Raw genomic sequence first — 19,375 nt, forward strand, 5'->3', positions numbered from 1 at the left:
CGCTGGAGAGGGAGGGGGTGGGAGGACTAGGCAGCGGGAGAGAGGGAGAAAGGAGTGCACGTGCATATAGCAGGACTGGGACATTACATTGTGAGCTGCACATTTGGTAAAGATGTATCTTAAAATATTTTTTCTCATGTAGCCCTTTTATTTATATTACGGCGAATATGAGCACCACATGCTGTAAAATACTATTTTTGCACTTGATAATGTTGGACTTCACACTGTTGGCTAATAATGAAACACTTATGTGCCTGCATAACAGCCAGTTGCCTTGCCTGTTAATTCTGGTCGTTTGCCATAGGAACGTCCGGGATGCATTTGTGCACAATTAATATTTTAGCACTCATTCATCAGGTAAGGGACACTACCGCAGTCACTGGAAACACGACACAAGGGAAGCGGAGCCTGTTCTCTGCTGCTGTACAGTGCTTTCACATTTGTGCGAGGAAAAAAAAACAAGGGGGCAGGGAGAGAACAGACGAGTGGAGGGAGGGAAGGGGTGTGCGGTGAGAGAAAGGGGAGAGCGGACAACTCAGAGGTAAGGGACAGAGAGAAGTAGAGAACGGAAAAAATATGGAAAGGAGGAAACCCAGGGAATCGAGAGGGAAAGAAGAGATGGCGAAGCAGAGGGAAGAGGAGAGAAAAAGGTGAAGTAAGAGGGATAGGGGGAGACAAAAGGAGGGCATTAATGTGGGGAGGGGGGAGGAGAAGTGCGACACGGCCGCAGCAGGGGGCGGAGCGGGGAGAGCGGCAGGGGCCTTTGAAGTGAAGCTAAGCTTCACTTCAAAGGAGTGGGAGGAGTGCTGCTGGGGAACAGATGGCGATTTGATGCTGTGCACGCGCATTTTAGGTCAATGCGCTTGCGCATTGACCTAAAAGCGCACGGGCACAGCACCAAATCGCCACAGTTAGTTAAACTTTGTTTAAAGCCCTATAGTCTCGCTTCTCTCAATGCGCATGTGCATTGATAGGTCACGAGACCTAAAAAGAACCCAGCTCACATCATCTAGAAGTTTTGCATCTAAATTTTACAATACTCTTGAAAATGCAAGAATTCACTGAGAATCACACGCAATTGGGCTCTGAACTTTACAGCAAGCAGTGAAAATTGTGAAAAGATACTCTTTGCGCAAAAAATCAGAATTCTCGCAGACCAATTTTTAATAGTGAACATTAGTCAGGACAGGACTTCCTTTCTCTCAATATCCTCCAGCGAGATAATTAAACAAGCTGTCGCCAGTACGCATACAGCAGCGTGTTTATTTTACCATCGTGCCTTCACTTTAAGTGAAAGTGAAAGCGCTGTGCAAAAATGCTGCCTCGCTCCCTGCGAGTAAACAAGCCTCTATTACACAACCACAGATGGCCCCTATAAAGATAAGGAAGATAAGGAATTGCTTCACGACAGCCGTAAAGCAGGCGATCGAGTCCAGATGGGCCTGACGAAAAGGCCATAGGGCTTCAACCAAAAAGCCTCTGTTTGAATTGGAGGCCACAGTTTTACCTAAACGGTGACGCTGCCAATGAAATTGAGGGGCGGTGCTTCAAGTCCACTTCTCAAATCTTCCTGCTCACATGAGGTCTTGCAGAGCGTTGCGCTGCAACGCTACACAAGACCTAATAAAGGGGTACTTTGCATGCTTCATTTCTCCCAAAGGTGGTGACCTCATTACATCTGGATCTATCTATCAGGGTGCCCACCTTTTTTGCTCCTCTGCATCCCTCTAAAAAATAGGAGTGTCTCCACCATCTGGCCTCAAAAAGAGCATTGTCGTTCTACCTTGACGACACAAAAGAGTTCCGGGTGGATGACCAATGCTTTGTGGGGTAAAGGGGAGCTAAGAAAGGTTGGGCTGTGCAGAAAAGGACCATTTCTCGCTGGGCCATTCTCTGCATAAAGATCTACTACGCTTTGGCTAAGAAGCAGCCCCCTGAGGGATTAAGGCTGCGACCACAGCTTTGGCTCATGGTGTCCCAGTCCTGGACATCTGCCAGGCAGTAACGTGTGCGTCTCTGCACACGTTTGCCAAGCACTACTGCCTGGACAGTCGGGTCTGCTGGGATGGGCATTTCACCCATTGGTCCTGCAGGACTTTCTAGTGTGGGAAATTTTGCCGCAGCCCACTGCCAGGAGGGTATGGCTTGGTATTCTAAGGTAAGGAATCTTCAGCTAGAAGTCTCTATCTGATGAACAAGTTACTTACCTTTGGTAACTCAGTATCTGGTAGAGACAATATCTAGCTGCAGATTCTTTACAGACCCACCCATGCGTCCCCGCTCTGCTGACTTATTCGTTAGGGCTAGGGTCACTTCCTTTTTCAGGGCCCTAGTTTTGGCACACTCTTCCATCAGTCACTTCATGGCTCTGCATTTCTGGTGTGAAAAAGTGAAAAGTACTGACGTCTGCACAACTGGGTGGCGCCTATATAGGTGACTACGACATCCTAACCGATGCCGCTGATGTCAGAAAGAACCAAATGGAGCCACACAACAGCAGGTGCAAGGGGTACTACTCATGCAAAGATTTCCGGATCCATCCTGACGTCTGGGAAATTCTATGGTAAGGAATCTGCAGCTAGATATTGTCTCTACCAGATCATTTCTTTTTCGAAGGTAGTTAACTTGTTCAACAGAATAGGAGTTGAAAGTGGTTTTGGAATTAATAAAACCGTTGAAACATGTATTGGCACAAAGAAGGACACAAAGTTGGATCAACAATAACAATATATCAGACTTGAAATCATGTCAATGAGTCCGTGGTATTTTCTTTTATTGTTTTGCTCATAATGTATGTAGAAACTATTAAAAAGTGGTGTGTGCTCGCAAGAGGCAATAGACGCGCAAAGGAAGAAGCATGCGGAGGTGATAGAGTGATTGCACTGCTCAAATTACACTTCACATGCTGCGCGCACTTATGTCGCAGCTGACAGGGAAGGTAGACTGCTCGTGTGTATGATCCGACAGGAACACGCACAGTTACCTATTCTACGCTTACAATCCGCCTCCGGACAAATACCAAACAATACGATATCCATAAGGAATTTATTATCATTGTACACTGGAGTATACAAGTCTGCATGCTGCGCGGCTGCAGCAGAATTAGTCGCCTTCCTCTCCCCACTAACCCTGCCGCAAATCACTGCTGAACAGCGGGACGAACTGTATGAGTCAATCACATTGCCGGAAATACAAGAAGCGATACACTTGCTGGCCATTGGTAAAGCTCCGGAACCCGATGGCTTTCCGGCTGAGTACTACAATGCCTATCGGCAAACACTGGCACCGCATCTTCTTTCCATGTATAGCATGTGCTAGAGATAGGGATTGTGCCAGACATGTTGCATGAATCGTTACTGGTGTCATTACCAAAGCCACCAAGAAACATGAAGTTGCTCGGCTCATACTGCCCGCTAGCACTACTAAAAACAGATTATAAGCTAAACTCCTGGCATGCAGATTGGCCCCTCTGGTATCGCAGTTGGTTCACACAGACCAAAACGGTTTTGTGCCGGCTCGCAGCACGTCCCTAAATCTGCGTTGCTTCTTTAGAGTAACTCACTACTCCAGGGAAATTTGGGGTCATTCTGGATGCCTAGTATTCGATCTGGAAAAGGCATTTGACACCTTGGAGTGGAGTTTCTTGTTTTCTGCGCTGCGTTAATACGATCTGGGGGAGGAGTTCTTAAGCCTTGTCTAGCTTCTCTATAACCAACCGGTGGCCAGAGTTAAGACCGGTCCATACCTATCAGATCAGATTCCAATTGAGCGAGGAACTCGACAGAGGTGCCCTCTCTCGCCGCTCCTGTTTAAGCTAGCCATTGAGCCACTGGCTGAGTCTTTACGCAAAACACAGGACAAGTGAGGAATCCCCCTGGGGGTTGGCATGCACGGCGTCTCGTTATACGCAGATGAACTGCTCATATACCTCTGAGACGTTTGTCATCGTATGCAACAATAGAAAGAAATCTGCTTAAATTTGCTAGCGTTTCAGGGCTTTGTGTAAACTGGGACAAATCATGCCTGTACCCCCTTCTAGGAGTCCACTTTAGACCAAATTTGTTCCTCAACGGCAAGCCAGTACACTGGCAAACATCGGCATTCGGATATCTCTGGATACTTATTTACAGAGCTCCAGTGGAAATCCTTGAGGGTAATGTAGCACGGGACATTACTGCAATAAAAGCGCAGATATAATTCTGGGGCACTTTACCCCTGATGGTTATGGGTGGTTTGCATTACTTAAAATGGTAGTCCTCCAGCGACTTCTGTAACACTTTGTAAATGTGCCCCTGTGTCTTAAACCAGTGTGTTCAAAGCCTAGAACTGGATTCGTGGAGGTTAATTTGGGGTGGGTCACGCAGCAGGGTGGCGCTAGTTAAAATGTATCCTTCACCGACTGACGGAGGGCTCTCACTGCCTAATATGGAACAATACTACCTGGCGGTGCAGCTTTAGTGGGTGGCGAGAAGGCTCGGCGCACGCCACCTAGAAGACTCAGCGACTCATGCCCCGGGATTCACCCCTCCTCAAATGGTATCGATGTTCCATCCCAACAGAAAGGGCAGACTGTCGGCCCAGTTGCTGGTGGAGGTGGCCCCCATATGAGCCGTCTCTCCCTATTCTAGGTACACCCAGAAGACACCGGGCTTTTGCAAATGCGGAGCTGCCCTAGTGGGAGGAGGTGGGAATCTTAACGTTAGGGGATTTATATAGCGATGGACAACTCTTATCATTCGATGCACTTGCTGAAGACTCAGGCCTGCCCCGGGGTCAGTTCTTGTTGCATGCGGCGGCGGCTCGCACGCTACAAGTGGCATGGGGTAACATCGCACAGGCGCTGGCCACACATCTGACTGTGCAATACATACATGAGCTAGGCACGAATCGCCATCTGGTCAGATGGTTTGTGGAATCGCTGTGGGTGCCCCTTGACTGGAGTCCCTTCGTGCCCACTGGGATGCGGATCTGTGACGTCCTAGCACTGAGCATGAGTGGGAAGAAATCCTCAAGAGCCCTACCCATATCCCACGCAACACTCGGTTCTGGCTCATCGAGTACTATATTGTACATAGGGCTTATCTGACCCCAGCCAAAATAAGCAAATACTTTAACCGAAGTCCTCCTTGGACCTCAAATCAGCAAGGTTATCGCGACCTGATATAATCACCTCAGAGCACTCAGAAGTTTCTTCCATTTTCTGGGATTCCCACATCGGTTTCAGGTAATTATATCAGAACTTTTGTGCATTCACATCTGTACTATGTCAAGGGCCTCCACCTCAGAATACCAGTACGCCTTCTTCATAGACGTGAGACAATAGAGAACATTGCAAACACAACTTCTCCATCTTCATCCATGGGACCATAATATTCCACATTGCCAAACCCTGCACTGGCTTTCTTCAGTACTTTTTGCATTATCCATCGCGAGATTCAAGAAACGTGAAAGTGGAAATTATGAACAGAGGGGTCTAGAAGCAGTCTCTCGCAAAATACAACTGATCACAACTTGGAGGTTCAACATTTTCTATTAAGACAGCAAATACACCAAACTGACTCTATGCCTGGCTCAGGAATCCTCAAAATTATCTGCCATTCCATAAGTCTCTGATGATCTAGTTACCTATACACCTCAGCTACCTCAAGTGAAAAGTAGGTCCCTGCCAGACAGAATAAGACCAGTTCGCCAGCCTATACCCTACATCTCAGAATACTCTTGCTTTCCTTTTAACAGAAGGGAAACAGACAGTCTCCGATTGCCACAGTCTTATGATGCTGCCCATGACTACGCCTATGGTATGGTGATTCAGTTTTCTTCTGAACGGATTACCGCTGTACTGGTGGAGTTAATTTACTTCTCCCATATTGACATGCCCATTGATTTCTTTGCTTTGGGTGTTATTAATTGATAGAGAATCCTGTTGGGCCAATGTAGCTGTTTTCGTTCAGAATTATTTTACCCTCCGTGACGTGCTCAAAATCTTTTCTCCCTCACCATTGAAATGGTTCAGAGCACCCGGATACCCTCACGGGTGACAGTTCGCTTTCCAAATGCACATAACATAACACTTGGAAAAAAGCCTTGGTAATTCCTATAGTAAAAAAGCCTACAAGTTAGCTCAATATTCTGACTAATTTTAAAGCAATCAGTGCTTTCTGTTCCAGCAGAGATCACAGAAAGTGTTGTCAATGCCAAAGTCTCAGCTTTTGTTGAGGCTCATGACATTCTTGATCCTCATAAATCTGGATTTCATTCGTCTTTTAGCACTAAGACCATGTTAATATCTGTCACCAACGATCTTTGTATACTTCAGGATAGAGGTGATTAAGTTGCTTTGATTTTATTGGACCTCACCACTACTTTTGGATACAGTCTCATATGCAATCAGAACGATATAGGTGCCTGAGATAAGGCCCATGATTGGCTCACTTCTTTTCTGAGGCTGTTCTCAGCCTTCCTCATTGGGCCCCATTCGCTCTGTATTTAAAAGACATCTCTTGTTACGGCCTCATGGGTTGTTTAATATCTATGTGGCTCACTAGCTACCCTGATCCTGTGCTTTGGCGTAAGGTTGTGTGCATGTGCCAGTGACACGCATTTCATTGTACTCTTGGATGGCGACAAAGGTTTTCTACAACTACAGTTCCGTGGAGCCTGTATTTGTACCGATATCTCCTGGACGGATGGCATTCCGCTCTTGCTGAGCTCAGATTAAAAGGAGCTGTTCTCCTCAGAACTGATATGGGTTACCACCTGTCTTGGCAATTGAAGCATCATAAGGTCCCGCCTGCTAGATGATGCAAGCTGTCTGGTTGGGAAATATCTATTGTCGGCTTACCAAGAAGTTACAGTGTGCTTACAGCCCACCAATTGCTTGCCATTAGTTGGCTTTATTGTGACTCTTGTTTGCTTGCTGCTTATTCAATAGCTTTTCTTGTCCCACCTTTTGCTTAATCATCCCCTGGAGCATAGCCTCTTTACAAGCCTTTTGATTTGCTGACTTGTTTTCTTCCAATGCTCACTTTTAGGGAACTGCTTTTTTTCTTTTTGGCTTGGCACTGTAGGAGAGGGTATTTTTCAGTTCACACCCTCATGTGCTTTTCCCCCACCAAATACCCTCCCCTCCACCCTGCATTGCTCTCTTCTTCATGTGGTGCTTAGTCTCTCTTGTATGCTTCTCCCACTCTCAGTGTTGATATTTCCCATGAGTGCTTCTCCTCCCGTGTTACTCCCTCCCTCATCTGCTCATTTCTTGCTTTCCTGCCCCCTCCCACCCAGCTTTATATTTTTTTTACCCCCCCCCCCAACTTCCTGTTGCTTCCCTCCATTGACTCATCTATATATCTCGAGTCCTTTTTATTTTATTTGTATTCTTTTTGGGGAGGGGGGAGCAAAAACGACGTTGTCATCTGCTGTTCATCATCACAAAAGACCAAACCAATAGGTCCCAAAGGTGAGTCCTAATAGCCAAGGCTTGTTTTTGACATACATCTTTCCTTCAAACAGTATATTGATACATACATTCACTTCCACCTGCTTCTTCATGCTAGATCATTCATGTTCATCCCTCTGGTTACTGGAAAGCCGTATTCCGGGCCTTGATTCTATCCCGCATGGACTTCTGTAACTCCTTGTATTTGACTGTACCTTTCTCTTTTGGGGCTAGACTCCATTGTATTCAGATTGCGGCGGCCTGACTAGTACACAGATATAGCTGGGCTTCTTTTCAGCTTCCTTCCTTGGTTGCCAGTGCGGAAAAGATGCCTATTTCAGGCCTACCAATGCTTCAGCACATTGGTATTTACAAGGACTTTTTCCCCACTATGTACCGGCTGGGTTGCTCTGAATCTGCTGACCTACTGGAGGCTCCCAGAATTCGCTGGGCTAGGTTGGATGTCCCTGCATCTTCTGCCAATACTGCAAAAGAGTGGATCTGCCTTCCTGCTCATTTCCGATCTATTAGCAATTTTCCCAACTTCCATAAGCACTGAAAAGCTCGAACAATCAGCGGCTATAATTAATCTTTGAGCTGTGTTAGGGTGAATAAAAAGTGCATCTCCATGTGGAGTTGTCTTGTTTGTACAAAGTGTGCTGTTGAAAAGCAGAGGGAAGTGTTTAATTGTTCATTCGAAAACCATCTTTTTCCGGCGACGTTCCTGGCAGAGATGACTAACGGTCATCTTTAGAATACTCGGGGTCCAAGGGTCTTAGGTAAGAGAAAACCGCCTTGAAATCCACCGAGAGGAAGAAAACACAAAAAGGGAAAAATAATGGGCATTTATATTCAATTTCCCATATGAGCTATCAATGGACTGGTGTGTGGTTTTATCAAGCTCACATCATGGAGCTGGAACTCTGAGGATCTCTAAAATATATGCATCTTGTGTGTGTGATTAGCCGCGAAGCGACAGACCAGAGTATCCAAAACAGAGAAACCAACTACTCACAGTATTAGTTAACTAGGAACCTTCGGGAATCTATAAACCACTGGGGCGCAGATGCTGTATGGCTTGCCAGGTACACACGGTAATTCCCACCACAATGTCTTCGGGGGTGAATTTGTCAGTGGGTGTAGCCATTATTGTAGATTTGAAAGCCTATTCAAATGAAAGCTCTCCTTGCAGGATGTAACTTGGTGCGTCGTTGTAACCAAACATCATGTATTTTTCTGTCTCATTGATCCTTCCGCGCCAGTTTTAGAAGGGCTGTTACCAATAGTGAGGTACCTTATCTCATCTCTTCGTTCAGTCCATGATTGTGAGAGCTCGGTTTCTGAAAAAAACGGACTTACCAGCACTCAGGGCTTTTTTATAGGAAATTTGGAATTCCTACAGCTACTACCAACACAATTATATCGTGCCTAATGCCATGGGGTCTCTAGGCGCTAAGTGCCTATGAAGCAAGCAAGCAGGAAACAGTGTAGGAGATAATGGTCTGTTTTGCCTTTGGGCTTTATAGAGCGCATTACAAATGCAAAACTGCCTTTATAATAGATTTTCACAGTTTGTTTCAACTTTGGAATTTTTAGACATTCTAGACTTTTGGCTATCAGTTTGCAATAGTATTTTATGTGAGTCTTATTTCTTACAGGATTGAACTATTCTGAGATGCTGATCGTCTGTACTATATGTTTCCGTCAGTCTTGAAAGTCAGCCTGTGTAGGATTCGAATATTTCTTAAAGTGTGGTCACCAAGAAGGTAGCTTTCATGTTACCAGTTTAGTAGCACTGCCTGTTGGACTTCTTACCATCAGGGATCCGCACTCACAGAACTATGGAGACTTGATGGCCTTTTAGATGCACGTTGTCTGCAAAGCAGCCCCCTGGTCTACGTTCCATACTTTCTCTTGAGTATTGCATATTAGTTCCAGGAGAACATCTTTAGATATATCTATATGGACAGTAGAAAAGAAGCAGACAGCCATATAAGTATAAACTCAAATGGAAAGATTGGGTCTACCAAAGATTGGTAGACTCAGTCTGCCAACCCTTCATTGATACAGCATGGCCACCATACTCTGCTCCTGGTATTTATAGATGTAGCACCTGGTTAGATAGATAAAGGAACTAATGCTGACAAGAGACGGAATGGAGAGAGGAGTTCAGCAGATGAGTAAAAGGGGTAGAGAAGCACCTCCAATCCATCAGCTGAACTCAGGAGTAGGCAGGCCTTGGAGAGGATATGCCAACCTGTGAGTCTGAGCTAAATCTGCACCAGATGTAGGAGTACCAAGTGGGAGTATTGTCCAAGGGACAGAAATAGAGCAGATCCAGACACACATGCTAGCTACACAGCAAAACAATACACTACATGACACATAGCATAATTGTATGCCTTACCTCACACAACATGAAACAGGCATACTTTTATTGTAAAATGTACACTAGAAGACACATGCAGCATAGACTGCAGAGTCGGAAAATGCGCCAGACGGCATATTACTACAGAGACTTGTCACACTGGCGAACGCATTCAATAAGCAAATATTGTAAAGAAAAAACACACTAGGTGACATCCACTAGAAAAAATGCTCTTTTTCCCAAAGTACGGGATAAGTACTATATAGGCACGTTCCCGAACTACTTTATGGAACTCGGGCCCGCATGCACATTCAAACCAGACTGTGGCATCAGTATTATGCATACATTGTTAAAAGAAAATACAGCAAAGAACACATGCTGCAGTGTGTACATTAAAACACTTCAAGTGGACACGAAAGCATCTTAAGTTTCCTTTCTAGAAAAATGAAAGGACATGTAGTAAATATATGCTGTAAAAACACATAAAAGACAAGTGCAGCCACTGCAATGTGCACTTACTGTCAAAACACGCTTAGAGATACAGGCAGTGTAAATGTAATGACAAAAACAAAACAGCAGGCACATGCAGTGTACCTATATTGTCATAAACACAGTAGTAGACGCATGCCATACATGTGCGTTGTCAAAACACACTAGAGGCTACAATCACTATATGTGTAATATTGACACAGCAAAGAAAACATGCAGGTATGCATGTACTGTCGAAAACACAGTAGGCACACACATGTTACATATGTGCTGTCAAAAAGTCTGCAATAAGTGTGTGGACTACTTGGCTCATACAATGAAACACAGTGCAGCACATATGCTGTACAGCTGTATTGTCAAAGGACCCACTGAGCCCACACCGCATGATGAGAGCTGTGCAAATGTATCTTCCATATAGGTATTTCCAGACCAATAAGTATAGCTCACATCTTCTCCTGTAGCAAGAGATGTGCTGTCTGACACACTCCACATGACAATTAGGGTGTGCTTGTTCTGTCTGGTACAGAGTGCAACATTCATTTTGTTATAGCTTATACTGCAGTGTGGAGCTATTTACGAGTATTGTAAAGAAAAGATTAATGTACTTATGTCACAGAAGAGTTGGTGTTTTGCTGATGTGTTATCTGTCTATAACATAAAACACACGTGTGCACGCACTCACACACACCCCTCTCCCACCCCAGTGAGCTCTCTGTGACATTGAAGCACTAAGTGCAGACCACTGGTTTGATTTTCATTTTCCAGTTTCACTGCACTGTCTCTGACTCCACAAGGGAACACTCTTACACAGCTACCTCTTAGTTTGACATCTCAAAAATGTATTTTCTGAGGCTACCGAGTTCTTTGGGTATACATATGGCTCTTATGTGGATTAGGACACCTCAGAGCAGTCACTGTGCTTGTTAAGAGTGGTTAATAGTTGTCTAATTGTATTGGTTATGGGATCTCTGTCACAGAGACCGGGCAGTGTCTTGGATTGTCCATCACCATATATCCCTTGCATGAGTTATGGTAGGCATTATGCACACTCCTTTGTCTCATTTGGCCTAGTATCCCTGTCTGTGCACTGGTCAAGCGGAAGGGCTATGGACTTAGGAGGGCCGGTGCAGCATGCTGGGATGGACATCACAGATATCGAACCAGTGGCTACTGATTTTGCTACGGGGCAGAAGCCCTTTGGTGGGCAGTGAGCCATTGGCCTGTCGGTCCCGGTCATTCACCATTTTCCAATAGAAGTTGCCTTTGATGAAGAAGGTGGCCTTGAAGCTGTAGGAGAAGTACACCGCATCAAGATTTCCCTGTGGATGGTCCTCGGGATCCACTGCTGGGAACACTTCAACAATGCTCTTCGGGAAACTCTGTACTTGATGATTGAGCTCCACGTTGAATGCCGTCACCTGGAATGATAGAAATATTCAGAGAAGTTATTCAGTGCCACTAACTCATGCAAAGGTGTAAGACAGCTTCATACATTAATTCTTTGTGTTGATAGGAATTCAGAGGGAGATACGGTCCCCAATGAGCTCATTGAGTATGATAGAGGGTCAAACCAGCCTTGCTGCACGTTGGCAGCTTTGCCTTTCTCAGCACCCTCAAGAGCTCCTGAATACTGTCCTAAGGCAGGAGGGCTGCAGTGTGTCTAAAGATAAGGTGCTGGTAGTGGGTCGAATGGGGTCTACTCAGGACACCTGATGGAAGACCAACCGGTCAGTGGAACCTGGATCAAGAAGCTAGATATGGAGTAGCTATAGCCCAAAGGTGTTCACATTGCTTTTGCCCCAATCTGTAAACTGTAAGCCTGTAATATTGAACTCCCCTGCCTTTATCACCAACCTTAGATGGGTGCCTGCTGTACTTACATTTTACCTTATCGCTTAGGTTCTGGTTACAGCTGTAGACTCTTGGTTTCTAGACTAGAGCAGGAGTCACACTTTAGTTTATACCTTTGCAGAAAAAGGAAGACTTATCCAGTTCATGCCCTCGGCGGGTCCTTTGTTGAATAATCAAAATTGAAAAGATATACTGATGTATCATTACAACCAGTCAACTATAATACAGGTCTATGATGAGAAATACTTTTATCTTCCAAACACTATATTCAGGCAGATAAGTAGATACAAGGAATAAAGGAGAACTGAAACAATAAAGTGCAGCCAATTTAAGGAAAAAAAGAACAAACAAAGGAAAGAACCAAAAAAGAAATAATAAGAAACTAAACCATTCATGCAGAGGAGTGGTGTGCGTGCAGCCACTCATCTTCACACTGTGGAGAATGTATTGTGAAACATTTTGAGAGCAGAGGTATCAGGGGTACCTCCCCCTCCCCCCCCATGGCCACCTTAGTTCCTACACCTAATCAGTACATATGAGGACTGAGTACTTCCGAACCTCGCTCTGTCCAGTTCAGTCTCTTTGGGCATTGGGAGATCGCGCGCACTGGGTATCAGTCCTGGCATCTTTAGGGACTTCCTCCTCCACCTCATCTTCTTCGCTGCTGGTTCCCCTCGGATTCTCCCATTCTGCCAGGGCCTCACTCCATTGGTCTGCTATCTCACACCTTTGGCCTCTTCCCACACCAAACCTCAGCCCATGCTATGACATGACTGTTCCAGACCTCAATCTGTGGCCCCCTGGGTGACTTCCAGTTCAAGGCTATCCTACGCTTAGCAAGGCACAGCGCTAGGTCATATCTGGTGGTTTCCCACTTTATGCTTAGGGGTCCTAAGGAAGAGACCCAGCAAGCAGGTATGAATCGTAGCCATTTCCCTTCCAAGCGCGTCCTTTATCTTAGCCAGTATCACCTCCCAGTAGGAGCGCACCCACTGGCATTCCCAGGTCATGTAGGCAAAGTCAGCGTCCAGGTGGGCACACCTGGGACACTGTCGCACTTCCCCTCTGTAAGTCACGTTATGTCTGTGTGGTGTCATGTACATCATGTGGGTGTAGTTGAATTGTGTGTATATCCACCAGGTGTTACGGCAGACCTTCCCTGAGTAACGCAGAACTCTGCGCCATTCGGTGTCTGTGAGGGGCCTGTCACTGATCCACCAGCGCAACAGACAGCCATTTCACCAGGTGGGCCGCTGTGCCAGGGGTGAGCAGCGCGTGTAGGACAGGGTGGGTATCGGTCTCCGCCCTCTTAGATTTCCATAGTCGCGCAAAGGTGCGCTTCAGCGCCTCGTGTATCAGAAACTGGCCCGCGAGAAGATCACTATCTTCTGCAAGATCCACGAAAGGAATCAATTCCTTATCCAGGTAGCATTTCCCGACGCTGTCGAACCCGGCCTCTGACCACCTGGGCGCCCGTGAACGTGGTTTCAGTGCCTCCATTCGGCAACCCCACCAGAGGTAACATGGGGTAATATTTTGCACCGTGTTGTCGCCTGCTGCAGCATCTCTTCCACACCTGGAATGACGTGTTTTATAGTAGGGAGCAGAAGGGGACAGGGGAGGACAGCAACAAAAGCTTTGTAATCATCAACCCGCGACTCAACGCTGGATCAGACAGGCATGCCCTCCTCATTCACTCCTTCCATCCACTGCGTTAACCATTGTAGCTGGGCCCCCATCATGTAATATTCGAAATCAAGTGCCCCAAGTCCTCCCACTGACATAGGGCGCTGCAGGGTCTATAGGGACTCTCGTGGGCGCCCATCCCCCAGACCAGTTGCCGCAGGAGTGAATGCAAGGGTTAGAACCAGCTCCTCGGCATCAAGACAGGTAGGTTTATTGTTGGACAGGCCTCGTAGCCGGGCCGATCCCCCCCCGCACAACAGGGCCCCGGACCCCGGCTCTCCCCGAATCACCAGCAAGAGCCACCCCGGCAACCCCCCGAGGTAACCCCCAACCCGTCCACAACGGGACTCCAGCTCCTGAACCCTCCCGTACCGGCTGGCCCTGGTCCCTGTCAGCACCATGGCCCCGGCCCGGCAGCCATCTTTGGGCACTACAGCACGAGGCCACATGGCCTCGACTCGACCCCAACCCTGGGCCTGGCCAGGCCCCGACATCGAGGCACCAACCTCCACACAGGAGGTAAAGAGACCACTTGGCAGGTCGATGGGAGAAGGAGGCGTCAACGGCTCTCCTCCGCCAGGTGTCGATCACCCCCGGCCTCCCTGGGGGCTGGCTCCACCCCCCTGCTGGGTGTCGGGACTCCCTGATTCCGGACCTCCCGACCCCCAGGCGCGAGGGTCCGGACATCAAAGGGGACTAGACCTATAACTGGGGCCGCCCTAGACCAGGAAGGCAGTTGTATCCTGGAGTCGAGAGACACCGAGAAGAACTCATCCTTGACGGACTGCTGGCGCTGCCCCAGCCTCTGCCTCGTGAAACCATTGTCTTAGCCTGCTGGCGCTGCCACGGCCCTCTGCCTCGTGAAACCATCGTCTTAGCCTGCTGGCGCTGCCGCGGCCCTCTGCCTCGTGAAACCATCGTCTTAGCCTGCTGGCGCTGCCGCGGCCCTCTGCCTCGTGAAACCATCATCTTGGCCTGCTGGCGCTGCCGCGGCCCTCTGCCTCGTGAAACCATCATCTTGGCCTGCTGGCGCTGCCGCGGCCCTCTGCAACGTGAACCATCATCTTGGCCTGCTGGCGCTGCCGCGGCCCTCCGCAACGTGAACCATCATCGTGGTCTGCTGGCGCTGCCGCGGCCCGACCTTGTAGACTCCTAAGCTCGAGGATTGTGAGCTCCCCTCCTGCCACCCCCTGTACCGATCCGGTACCAAGACTGTCCCGCTACCCCCTCTCCCTACAGAGACTAGAATTGAGAGGACCCTCGAGTCCTGACTCTCCTGTACCGCTGATAACCTTGCCGCAAGAACCCTATATAAAGAGTGCTAATCTCATCCTTGTGTGGTGTCTATCTGTGGGAAGGGAAGTGACTTGTCTGTACGAACGCCGGAGACGGCCCTCATCGGAGGCCTCTCCCCCAGTATTCGGCCGACCCTCTGGGTCGCTGTCTAACATTGGTGGCCAGCGGTGCGATTCGAACCTACGCATAATCGTACAGAGGGTCACTCGCCCCATGACACACAACCACCATGACAACAAAAGAGAGCGGAACAACGGAAAAATTCCAGATGGAAAAGCTAGAAGAATACAACCACAGAGAACTGAAACAATTCTGCATAGAATTAGGCATTTCAACGACAGTACTGAGCACGAAAGAGGACTTCAAACGAGCCCTGGAATCTTGGGCGGAGACGGGTACGACCGTACCCCAAACACGAAGTCACGAGACACCCGAAACAAGCCCCACACCGACGGAAGAAAGAAGATCGGGTCTCTCCCCAGAAGAGGTCCGGGAACGGGAAAAAAGCAGGCTCCATGAATTGGAACTGGCACGACTTCGCTTAGATGGAGAGCTCAAATTGGCGGAACAAAAAATAACGTTGGAGCACTTACGGCTCCGAGAGGAGCGAGAAGAGAAACAAAGGCAGAGAGAACTAGAAGAGAAAAAGCTAGCCTACGAACATGAGCGCAACCTCAAGGAACTAGAGATTCGGAAGCAGAGCAAGGAGCTCGGGGTCCCCGAGCGCGCGAACACTCCTGGCCCTACAGACCCCAAGGTCCACATACCCAAAGATGTCGTCCGAGAGTACTACAAGAACGATGATATCCAGCAATGGTTCAAAGCGTACGAGGTAGCCATGACCTCCCACCGGATTCCCCGGAGCGACTGGGGAGCCGGGTTATGAGGGAGGTTTGTCAACGAAGGGCGAGACGCCCTGCTGCAACTCCCGGACCATCTGATGACATCCTACGATCACATGAAAGCCGCCCTCCTCACTCGATACGGACTCACACCCGAGATGTACCGCCAGCGGTTCCGCAACTGCAAACGGATCCCGGGTACAACTTGGGTGGAGTACGTGAACTTCTTTAGCCGGGCCTTCGAGGGGTGGATCAAGGGCAGCAACGTGACCACCTACGAGCAGCTCTTTGACCTTATTGTGTGGGAGCACCTTTCTAACAACTGCTTCATCGAACTCAGGCAGCACCTCCTGGACAGTAAACTAACGGAACCTCGGCAACTCGCCGCCGAAGCGGACCGATGGGAAAGCACCCGAGTTGGCCGAAACGGACCCAGCGAACCGAACAGAACTGCCCAAGGGCCCCATCGCCCCCGTGGAGGAGGAGGCCAGGGTCGGGGGAGGGACACCGGCCCGGTGACTCCCGCAAGCAACCCCCCGCCCCCGGCCGGCAGGGGAAACCCCCCGATGCGACCAGGCTTCCGAGCCAACATTACTTGCCACCGATGCCAGCGACCCGGCCACTATGCCAATGATCCCAACTGCCCAAAGAACCCGAACACTATACCCCGCCAGGTCGCTGCTGCAGCCCTGGGGGAAGAGCAAACCCCAGAAGACCAGGAAGAGTACGAAACCGACCAGCCTGAGTGGGAACCGGCCGCCATGTCCCTGGTTTGTCTAGGGGAACGAGACCTGATCCCTCGGGCCCCCCTTCCCGCCAACACGCAGAAGTACAGCCAGTGGGTCAACATTGATGGCCGCCGGGCTAAAGCCCTCCGCGACACCGGGGCCAGTGTGACCGCGGTCCGCTGTCATCTGGTGGCCCCGGACCAGATTTTGCCGAACATTCTTTGCCCTGTCCGGTCGGCCGACAACTCAGAAAGTCTATGTCAAATGGCCTACGTCCCCTTCGAATGGGGAGGAGTATCAGGGATGCTGAAAGTGACTGTCCGCGATGATGCCCCCGTGGATTGCCTCCTGGGGAACGATCTCGAAAGTTCTCCCTGGGCAGCAGTCGAACGGAGAGAGCACCTGGGGATGCTGGGCCTCCCCGAATGGGTCTGTGCCACGACCCGGTCCATGACCGCCCGTGCCGTCTCCCGTCCAGAGGAACCCGAGTGGCCGGAGCCTCCTCCCGCGATTGTCCCAGAGGAGGCCACCCCAGAAGCGAGCTCCCCGGCCCAAACCGAGGAAGGACCCGGTCGGCTCCAGGACCTCCCCGACCTGGCCCAGTGGCGTCAAGAGGGGGGTCCCACCCAGGAACAATTCCAACAAGAACAAAGAACCTGTCCCTCCCTCGAGGGACTCCGGCAGCAAGCCCTGGCCCAGAACGCAGGGGACACCTCGGGGGCCCACTGGATCTACTGGGACAATGACCTGCTCTACAGTGAGCAAAAGATTGCGGAACTGGGGGCCAGTCGGGTGCTGGTGGTGCCCCTCCGCTTCAGAGATTTCCTCTTGAACTTAGCCCACGATGTACCCCTTGCCGGACACCTGGGACAGGACAAAACGTACGACCGCCTGGTGACCCACTTTTACTGGCCCCGGATGCGGAAGGATGTCACCAACCACTGCAAGGCCTGCCCCACCTGCCAGGCCAGCGGGAAAAGTGGCCGAAAAACCAAAGCACCCTTACAGCCTTTTCCCGTCGTCACCACCCCGTTCGAACGGGTGGGGATAGACATTGTGGGGCCCCTGGACCCCCGAACAGCCCAAGGACACCGGTTCATCCTGGTCCTGGTGGACCACGCCACCCGCTATCCCAAGGCCATCCCTCTTCGAACCGTGACGGCGCCTGTGGTAGGCCGAGCCCTGATGGGGATCTTCTCCCGGGTGGGCTTTCCCCGGGAGGTCGTCAGCGACAGGGGCACGAACTTCATCTCGAAATACATGAAGTCTCTCTGGCAACAGTGCGGGGTCACCTACAAATTCACGACCCCCTATCACCCGCAAGGAAATGGATTGGTCGAGCGGTTTAACCGCACTCTCAAAGGAATGATCATGGGCCTAGAAGAGCCCCTCCGTCGCCAGTGGGACATGCTACTCCCGTGCCTCCTGTTCGCCTACCGAGAGGTCCCTCAAAAATCCCTAGGCTTCAGCCCATTTGAACTCCTGTACGGGCACCCCGTCCGGGGTCCCCTCAGCCTAGTAAAAGAAGGTTGGGAGAGGCCCCCTCAGAAAACTCCCCCGGATGTATACAAATATCTCTTGGCCCTTCGCAACCAAACCCGGCGATTCAGGGAGATCGCCAAAGTCAACCTTGAAGCCAGTCAGGAAGACATGAAGAAATGGTATGATCAGCACGCCTCCTCCCTCGAGTTCGAGCCGGGACAGCAGGTCTGGGTGATGTCCCCGGTTGAACCCTGTGCCCTACAGGACAGATGGTCCGGACCCTTCAAGGTGATCGAACGCAAGGGGCCCGTCACCTACTTAATCGACATGGAAACTTCCCGGAACCCCCTACGGGTCCTCCACGCCAACAGACTCAAGCCCCATTTTGTACGCTCAGAACTCAGCCTCCTGATGGCTACCGATAATGGGACGGAAGAAGACTCCGAGCCCCTTCCAGACCTACTGAGGACCCTCGAGCAGGATGGCTCCGTGGAAGGGGTCAGACTCTCCGAGGCCTTGTCCCCGGAGCAACGCCAAGACTGTCAAGCTCTCCTGACACGATTCGCATCCTTGTTCTCTCTCACCCCTGGGGTCACCCCCTGGTGCCTTCACGATGTGGACACCGGGGACAGCCCCCCTATTCGCCACAGGGCGTACCGCGTACCAGATCGGGTGCGCGCCTGCATCCAGACCGAGGTGTCCAAGATGCTGGCACTGGGAGTGATCGAACCTTCTGACAGCCCCTGGGCCAGCCCAGTCGTCCTGGTCCCCAAGGCCGCCGCCCCGGGCGTTGCCCCTGAGCTCCGGTTCTGTGTGGACTACCGGGGACTGAATGCCGTTACCAGGACCGACGCTCACCCCATCCCCCGGGCAGATGAGCTAATTGACCGGATGGGGGCCGCCCGCTACCTGAGCATCTTCGATTTAACAGCGGGCTACTGGCAAATCGGCCTCACCCCCAGGGCCCAAGAACGATCCGCCTTCTCTACCCCGGACGGTCACTACCACTTCAAGGTGATGCCATTCGGCATGAAAAACGCTCCGGCAACCTTTCAACGACTCGTGAACCAGGTACTGGCGGGCCTCGAAGAATTCAGCGCCGCCTACCTGGACGACATCGCTGTGTACAGTCACCACTGGACCGACCACCTCCGCCACCTGCGGGAAGTTCTACACGCCCTCCAGCAGGCCGGGCTCA

General features: G+C 50.0%; 1 protein-coding gene across 1 annotated transcript in view; it reads right to left on the reverse strand.

The window, feature by feature from the left end:
- Positions 1-9,892: 9,892 nt before the first annotated feature.
- Positions 9,893-19,375, reverse strand: part of LOC144769576 (matrix metalloproteinase-21-like) — a 189,351-nt gene continuing 179,868 nt past the window's right edge. The window contains exon 8 of the mRNA XM_078653736.1: positions 9,893-11,710. Within this exon, the coding sequence (XP_078509862.1) occupies positions 11,405-11,710 (306 nt within the window). The 3' untranslated portion in view covers positions 9,893-11,404. The remainder of the gene's footprint in view (positions 11,711-19,375) is intronic.

The sequence above is a fragment of the Lissotriton helveticus genome, chromosome 7, assembly GCF_964261635.1.
Source record: "Lissotriton helveticus chromosome 7, aLisHel1.1, whole genome shotgun sequence".
Taxonomy (NCBI): domain Eukaryota; kingdom Metazoa; phylum Chordata; class Amphibia; order Caudata; family Salamandridae; genus Lissotriton; species Lissotriton helveticus.